The sequence below is a fragment of the Callorhinus ursinus genome, unplaced genomic scaffold (assembly GCF_003265705.2).
Source record: "Callorhinus ursinus isolate GAN/ISIS: 27379988/994484 unplaced genomic scaffold, GSC_fseal_2.0 scaffold8, whole genome shotgun sequence".
Classification (NCBI taxonomy): Eukaryota; Metazoa; Chordata; class Mammalia; order Carnivora; family Otariidae; genus Callorhinus; species Callorhinus ursinus.
The window spans coordinates 48121032-48129677 of record NW_027397070.1 but is presented as its reverse complement, the minus strand read 5'-3'; the positions used below and the strand labels follow the sequence as shown (position 1 = coordinate 48129677).

Below are 8646 nucleotides of genomic sequence, written 5' to 3'. Positions count from 1 at the left end.
TTTCAGAGGTACAGGTCTGTGATTCATCAGTCTTACACAATTCACAGCACTCATCATAGCACATACCCTCCCCAATGTCCATCACCCAGCCACCCCACAGCCACTGTTCTTTTTATACTGAATCCACTTCCAGAAGTTTCTCCGGCCTAACCTCTCCCTTTAACCCTCCTGCCCCTGCTGGCTGGGAGGCCTCCAGCTGGACGGTTACCCGGATCTCTCCCCTGGACTATGAAAACCGCCTCCTGACCAGACTGCCTGCCCCTAGACTCTCCCACTTCCAGGCCATCTCCCCTGAATTATCTTGCCAGAATTACCTTGCTAAACGGAGATTGGATTAATCCCCTGCTCAAAAATCCCTTCAATGGCTTCCTCAAAACAAAACGTCTTTACGGGTTATCATATACCAGGCACTAAGCCGAAAACTTGACACGCAGGTCTCATTAGATTTCTGCAGTCTGCAAGAACGTTCCAGCGGCAGAAACTCTTTTATCAGCCCCTTTAGTCCCGTTTCCTTGACAGGGAAATGAAGGCCCAGAGAAACTAAGTAACTTGACCAAGTTGACCAAGAAAGGAATTGCCGAGTTGGGATTCTAAGCCTTTCCCCGTCTGTCCTCTGCCACTGAGCCCTGCCTCCCTAAGCCTCCCTGGGCCCCACTCCTGCCGTCTTTCTACCAGGCATGTTCACCTTTCACTGCTGCTCGCGTGGCCTTCCAGACGCCGTCCCTGCCCTGACTGGGCTGTCTCACCTGACTTGCACCCTGGCTGTGTCTCTAAAAAGAGGAACTGTGGTTTGCTTTCCCTCTCATTGCCCCAGTGCCCTGCAGACCACACACCATCTGCAGGCTTAATGGACTCTGTGTGTACAGATGAGGAAACTGAGACCAGAGGACCCAGTCCCCTGCCCAAGGTCAGCCGGCTGGTCAGGGGCAGGGCTGGGACGGCAACCCACTCCTGACTCCCACTCACTGCTGGCTCTGTCTCTGCAGCCCCCTTGTCTCGTGTCCCCTGGGTTTCCCAGTCTCATTCTCCAGGACAAAAGGCCTGGAGGCGGTCCAAGGCAGGATAACCATCAATCATCTCCCTGCCCCCTTCCTGGGAGAGTTTCCTTCCAAGCCTGCATCTGGGCCCCCAGTGAACAGAAGCAGTGCCTGCCAGAGCTTTCTTACTTGCTCTCCTCATCTTAAGTCACAGACCCAGGAGCTGCTCCAAGGGCCTCCGGGTGACCTGCTAAGTTGGCCACATGCCCTGGGGACATAGGAAGGGGTACAGGGTGGCTTTACCCTTCCCACAGCAATGTGTTCATTTACTCATCAACAGCTTCCACTCCATCTAGAAGAGAGTTCAAGTGCAGCACTCCCCATGCCCCTCGCCCTCCAGGGCCTTCCCCAGCCCCATCTCCTTCCCTCCCACCAGCCACCCTGGCCCTCTTTCTGTCCTGAGACACATCACTGTTTCCTCTGTCTGGAGGGCTGGCCCCAGGATTCTTCCATGTCCTTTGCCTAAGCTCAATGTAAGGCAGGCGTGTCCGCCCCACAAACATTGTCCTCTCGAAAAGAAATTGCTTAATATCCGAGCCTTTGTGACATCTAACAGAGGTGCTACGGCCATCACTTTATTTTGACCGACCATGATGACGGAAGCCCCACGGCCCCAAGGAGACCTCAATCAGTGCTAGTCATCCCACTGAATCAGTAACAAGGGGGTAAAGAAATGTCACGTAAATGTGGTTATTCCCGGGAATAAGACCTCACAATTACAAATGCTGAGTGCCAAAAGCCGTTAGAGCACCTAATACATCGTGGCAATCAGGATTGTAAACCGACACAAAAAAAGAGCTGTCCTAATGGTCTGGGAACCGGACTTAGAGCTCAAAGTGAAATTTTTAGGAACAGTAGCACGTATCTACTCATAAAATTTCAAGTAAGATGGAAGAAAAGACAGTGTGCTCTGAAAAACTGTGTTAAATGACTCAAGAAGTGGCCCCTAGAAAAGGCAAAGGTGCTTTAGTCAAAGGTCCATGTGAGAGGTTTGATAAACCTTGCTTCACAAAATGTGAGAAGGAAAAGTTTTTCAAAAAAACATAAGTGTTTTACATAATGTGATTTGAAACATACAAGTATAACTAAAATTAACACATTGTTTTAAGTAGACATTTGACAAACCGTTTATCTAGATCCCTGCCAAGTTCACGTATGCAAATTGGCCAGACTTGTTTGGTTCGTCCTCACTGGGAAAAAAGGCGGGATCACTGTGGGCATTACCTTCTAAGGAGACACACTGAAAACTTCCTAGGCACCAGGCCCTGTTGGAGGATGTGGGGTTCAGCAAAAATCAAAGTAGATGCAACCCTATTCCTTAGAAGCTTACAATCTTCCTAGGGAAACAGTCAAGTCCTGGCAAAACCCATGCTGTGTTCTAAGTGTTGTAGATGGAGGGCGGGGGGTGCAGAAGGTTTACAGGAGCATCCGGGAAGGGTGCCCCCTAGGCCAATTCAGAGAGAAGGAAGTGGGAGAAGACTTCCGGGAGGAAATGCCAGCTAACTGGAGACCTAATAGACAAAAGTAGGAGCTAGAGGTTGGGGGAGGCAGAATAAAGGGAAGAATAATTGATGGCATGCAAGCAGTTCCGGGAACTGGAAAATAGAGCAGTCAGGCCAGCCCACAGCCTGTAGGGAGATTGGCAGGGGATGAGGCTACCAGGTCAGCATGGGGCAATCCCAGAGGACATCCTCAGTCACATTCTGGAGCTTCCATTTACCCACAGGCAAGACAGAAGAGTGCCATGTTCAGATGTGTTCAGAATGGTCTCCCTAGCAGCACTAAAGAAAGCAGACTGGGAAGGGCTGAGCCTGGCAGCCGGGAGACCAGACTAAAAGCTACTGTGGTCAGTGGTCAGTGGCTGCCTGGAATAGACCAGGGCAAATGGAGAGAAGCATCAGGGCAAAGGACACAAAGGAAGGAGACTGCACACAAAACGTGGCTGCTGGGATGTTGGTTTGGGACTGGGGGCAGGATAAGACCCACTTCCGGCCTGCACACCGGGGGAGCGACGACTGGAGCATAAGGAGAACCATTTGACTGCAGAGACACAGCTTCTGTTTAGGAATTGTTGCATTTGGGGTGCTTCCGGGACACCCAAGTGGAGCTGTTCCTGAGGTGTCAAAGGCATTGGAGTGGGGCAGGGAGGCTGATATATGAGCTCTGGAAATGGGACTCATCCGGATTCCAGAGGCAACTGGACCACGGGGCAGGACATCCTGGGCCCACACGGTGGGGCAAGACCTGAGACAAGGAAGGTAAGGGGGGGCTAGAAGATGCAGGGCGAGGGGATGTGGATGCGGTTTTGTTTTCTTCATTTTAGACTGGAGATACTAGAGGTATTTAAATGCAGATGGAAGGAAGGAGACCAGAAAGTGAGAAGATAAAAGAGAGGAGACAGTGGGTAGGAGAGTCTCTAGGAAGTGGGGAGGCGGTAGGACTCAAAGCCTGGGAAGAGCAGAGCCCGGGGTGGGAGATCTCTCCCAGCCACTGGCGGGCAACCATGTACAGATCAGTGACAGAAGGCACCACAGATGCAGGGGGAGAGTGGACAGGTCCGGTGGCATCGTCTATCTTCTAGTTTCTTGGCGGGACAGGAGGCATAATGATGGTCAAGGTTTGGGGATCCAGCCTGGAAAAGTCCCCCAGGTGGCTCCCCCAAAGGCCACCTCATTACTCTGATACCCATTACAGAGGTTTTCACTACTGTGAAGTCAGTAGCGTGGTCCAGAAAGGGGCTCCATCTCTCAGGGTCAAACTCCTATCGCCCGAAGTCCGAAACCTGATGTGTAAGCCCAGGGACGCGCATTCAAGTACAAAGAGAAACTGGTGTGCCTAACCAGCAAGTTCACTCCAAGCAGAGACCTACAGGGGAACTAGATCATGATCAGAAAGATGTTAATCACATCAACGGAACGTTTAATGACATCAGTCTGTCCCCAGGCTGACTCCCGGTTCCTAGGAGTGGTGCCTTGGCCAAAGTCTGCCCTTTTTTTTTCTATGCCTCTGGGGCTGATCAATCCTCTTTGATGCACACATTTTTTTCTTTAGATATGCTAGTAAATTCAGTCAGATTGAGGGTTATCTCCTTTGCCATGGAGCCACGGTGTCCCTTCAGGAAGGTGCCTCTTTTGTGGCTAAGTTCATCTGTGCAGGGTGTCATCATCACCTCTAGCACCGACAACAAATGCACTTTCGCCTAGAAAGGGGCAGGTGATGCGCTCTGGCACTACTCCGGGTTGACTCTAAGCCCCCTGAGGGCAGAGGGACTGCGCCTACCTTGTTCAGTGCTGTCTGTCATGCAGAGGAGTGCAAACTGTTTCTATAAATGGCCAGACAGTAAATGTTCTGGGTTTTGTAGCCAGAAGGTCTCTGTGGAAACTACTCAATTCCGCTGTTGCTGCGCCTAAGCTGGACTACGTAAATGAATAGGTGGGGCAGTGTCCTAATCCAGCTTGATTGACAAAAGCAGTCTTCAGCCTGGAGGCTGTGCTTAGCCCACCTCTCCAGCGGCAACCCCCCAAGCACCTAGCACAGCCAAGCGTAAGTATTTATAGAAAAGAAATGGTTGGGGGCGCCTGGCTGGCTCAGTGGAACATTTTCACTCTTCACCTTGGGGCTGTGAGTTCGAACCCCACCCGGGGTGTAAAGATTACTTAAAAATAAAATCTAAGAAAGAAAGAGAAAGAAACAAAAGAAAGAAATGGGTATCTGTTTTTTCCTTAAGTCTACCATGACATCCTTGCTTTTTTTAAGATTTTATTTATCTATCTGAGAGAGATCTATTTGAGAGAGAGAGGGAGCACAAGCAGGGGAGAGGGGCAGAGGGAGAGGGAGAAGTAGGCTCCCCACTGAGCAGGGAGCCCAACATGGTGCCCGAACCCAGGACCCTGGGATCATGCCCCGAAGTGAAGGCAGTCACTTAACCGACTGAGCCACCCAGGCGCCGCTATGACATCCCTGTCTCTATAAACTTCTTCCCATATTCATATAACCACTGAAGTGAGAGACTGAAGTGATCTGAGGAGGGAGGTGAAAGATGAGCGAGTACGAGTTTCAGAGCTTTCCAAGCATTCACATAAATTCATGAATGCATCATTCTGTGATGGAAGGCCCTCAGCCCCAAGTGATCAGACTTAAAAAAAAAAAAAAAATGGCTTGAATATCCTCCTTAAATTGGGTAGGTGCTTAGGGGACCATAAACTGGTTTGGAGCCTAAGGCGAAGCCTACAACCTCATGTGCTCCAAGCCTTAAGACTCCAGCGTCTTGAGAGCAGGTGCCATGTCTCTCTCTCCTGCTTCCACCCCGTACCTCAGAGCATGCACACGGTTCCCACTTGTCTCTGAGGTCATTCAATAGGTCACGGTCTCCTCTTTATCCTTTACGCTTCCAAATTTTCTACAGCCATCAGGTCCAGAAACAACAAAGTCAAAATCAATGTTAGACCAAAACCAAAGAGTTAATAAAAATCACCAGAGCAAGCCATCAGCTTTAGAGAGTGTACTTTTTCCCTGTTCTAGATAGAAACCTCTTCCTGCTGCTAAACAAGACCCAGGACTTGTGACAAAAGAGGCAAGAGCAGTTCAGTCCTGATGGCACTAAATGCTGTTTGTCCTCTGAGTTCTAGGAAAAGATCATTATCCTCTTCGTGGAACAAATAATTAAGACTATTTACAAATCCTTCATCACGTGGGCTCTTGACGTGCTGATGACATTTGCAGCACCCAGGCCTCTGCTGAGTCTACACCAGCCTCTACTTTCAAAAAATTTGATCCAGAACCCCTCTAGCTCAGAGCAATATGGAGTGAAGAAAATGGGACCGTCCCCTAAAAAGCCATTTTTCAAAAACTGGCCTCGAAGAATCTAAAATAATGGCAACCTTACCAAGACCACCTCCTGATGGGGGAAGAAAACGTTGCTTTCTCCATAACTTAATTTGGTTTAAACATCTCCTGTTTATTTGTCAGATATCCAATGATACTGACTGGCTATGAGCCCAGAGGTTTTCAACCCTGGCAGAGGCAGAAGACTTAGAATGACCACACAGTGCTTTTCAAATACAGAGATTCCCGGGCCTCCTCCCAGACTCAGGGGTATGAAGCCGGCAGGGACCGGGATGTGTTCATTCACCGTGCTGGAGGCTAGCATAGTGCCTGATGTGAACACACTCAGTAAGTATTCGCTGAAAGCACTGTGTATCATGGCTCCTTCTGGGGAAGGTACAAGGAACCAGAGTCTGGGGTTTTAGGAAAATGTACTTTTTACTGCTTTACTCTTTTCTACTGGCTGGTTCATTTAAAAAATATTAACTATAACTAAAATAGCTAAAATAATTTAAATCCTAAGTCAAAATAATTATACTGTTTTACTTAAGTATATGTCATTACAAAAGCCAGGTCGGTAAGACAAATTATGTGTCTGTTGGCTTAGTAATATGTCCCAGGAGGTATCGTCAAAGTGAAAATAATACTTGGAAGCATTTATTTAGCACTTACGAGGTGCCAGGCAATATTCAAAGTGCATTATTACATACTAATTCACTTACTCTTCTTTTAACAGTTCTATGTGAGGAAGGAATGACAGCATCTCACCTTACTGAGGACAGAAGCCCAGGGAGAAACTGAGGAAGCATGCCCAGGGGCATTCAGCTATATAAGGTAACCGATGGAGCGGTCTGACCCAGGGACCCAGGTGGATAGTCACTACACCGCAACGTCTCAACTAATAGGTAGAATTGGAAACGTGAGGGCCGATCCTAAGGCCCTCAACTGATTTAATAAATACATCGTCACAAGAAATTTAAACAAATATTTGTTGAATGAATAAACTGCAAGTCATCCCAGGAAAGCTCAACCTGACTCTTTCAAAAGTGAAATGGGAAAGGGGGGGAGAGAGGACACCCTCAGGACAGCCAGGCAGGGCTAGAGCCAGGACAGGTGCCCCCTGGGTTTTGTTCAGTCTGGTTACGAATTCTGTTCCAGGGAAATGGCATCAGCTCGTCTCAGTTACGTGCACGAGGAGGGCTTTTGTCTATCCAGCGACAGCACCTAGAACAAGGGCTGGAGCTTAGTAGGTGCTCAACAGAAACTTAACTGAATGAATGGCGCAAGTGCTCTACTCATGGCCTGCTGCATTAAGAGTCTTGCCTACCCAGCGCCAGGCTCCTCCTCTGGGCTGGCCCCTGTGCCATGAACTTGGTAACAGCTCTGTGAAGGTGGACCCACCACTATCCCCCATTTCCCTTGGGGTGACTTTACAGAGGGCACCCACCGGGGCTCCTGCGCACCTTCCTAGGCCTAATCACTCATGTACCCCCAGAGAGGCAGCCACCCTCATGGCCATGGGAGCAGGATTCAGTGGATACGCAGATGCACTGTAAAAAGCCCTTGAAGACAGGCCACGCTGGGATCAGACAGGGTGAGTGGGCTTCCCTTGCTCTGTTGGCCTCTTTCCCAATTAAGAAAATCATGTTACATCTGTGTATAAAAAAGATCAAAACAGGGGCGCCTGGGAGTCTCCGTCAGTTAAGCGACGGCCTCTTGGATTTCTGCTCAGGTCGTGATCTCAGGCATCATCATGAGATCGAGCCCCACGGCGGGCTCTGCACTCAGTGGGGGAATCGGCTTGAGATTCTCCCTCTCGCTCCTCCCTTCCACACACCCACCCCCCCCCAAAAAAGAAAACGATCAAAACACAATGAGGGACAACCCTTTCTATTGCAAGGCGTCTGCAACTGCAGGGCAAAGAACACGTTTCTCCCCCCAAATCAAATTTTAGGGACACGCTCTTGACAGTGCCCCCCCATCAGCGAGGGGCACACGTGTGGGAGGCATTTCCATGGATTTTCTTGGGGTTTTCTGGGGCACTGCATGGGCGTGTCTGCTGTTTCCACGACAGTCCTGGAGTTTAGAGTCTCGCCCGGAATCCCGAAGGAGAAACCCTAGGAACTGCTGCCGTCCCGGTGCCTGGCCCTGACCGGGCAGCTGGCGGGCATCGCCCGGTTTCCCGCCACCCCCGCCCTGTCTGCACGCACCTTGGATGGTCCTCTTGAAGAAGGCCTTGCAGGCCTCGCAGGAGGCCACGCCGTAGTGGTAGCCGGAGGCAATGTCGCCGCACACGAGGCACAGGCGCTTGGGGATGGCGTTGAGCATGTACTCGCACTTGATGGCCGAGTCCTCCATGAGGCCGCCGGCACAGTCCTCGTAGCTCTTGCGGCACGGGGTGCCCCCCAGCGTGGCGCCCGCGAACATGGGCGGCGAGTCCAGACCATTGGCGTGGGCGCCCAGGGCCAGACCGAAGCCACCGCTGGCGTCGGACGACCCGCTGGGGCTGTGGTGGCTGAGGGCGTCGATGCCCGAGGATGGGCTGGACGGCTCCGTCTTGATGAAGGAGCCGCAGCTGGAGCCCAGGTGCCGGTCGTCCGCGGACATTCTGTTCAGCAGCCTGCGGACACAGAGCGTGGGCAGGTCAGCTCCGCCGAGGGTGCGGTGGGTGTGACACCCGCCCCGGGAATTAGCTTTGGGCTCCGGGCACCAAGTGGGCGGGGTGGCTGGGAGGGACTCAATGCTAAGGCGTTGGTGCGATAAAATGCCGGCCCAGAAGGTCAAC

The 8646-nt window shown here is 50.9% G+C and overlaps 1 protein-coding gene across 6 annotated transcripts in view; it reads right to left on the bottom strand.

The window, feature by feature from the left end:
• The window catches only part of ESRRB (estrogen related receptor beta), a 194972-nt gene that overhangs the window by 47382 nt on the left and 138944 nt on the right, over nucleotides 1-8646 (bottom strand). For all 6 annotated transcript variants that reach the window (XM_073895630.1, XM_073895628.1, XM_073895629.1 and 3 more), the window contains one exon: nucleotides 8072-8481. In XM_073895630.1, the coding sequence (XP_073751731.1) occupies nucleotides 8072-8481 (410 nt within the window). The remainder of the gene's footprint in view (nucleotides 1-8071; nucleotides 8482-8646) is intronic.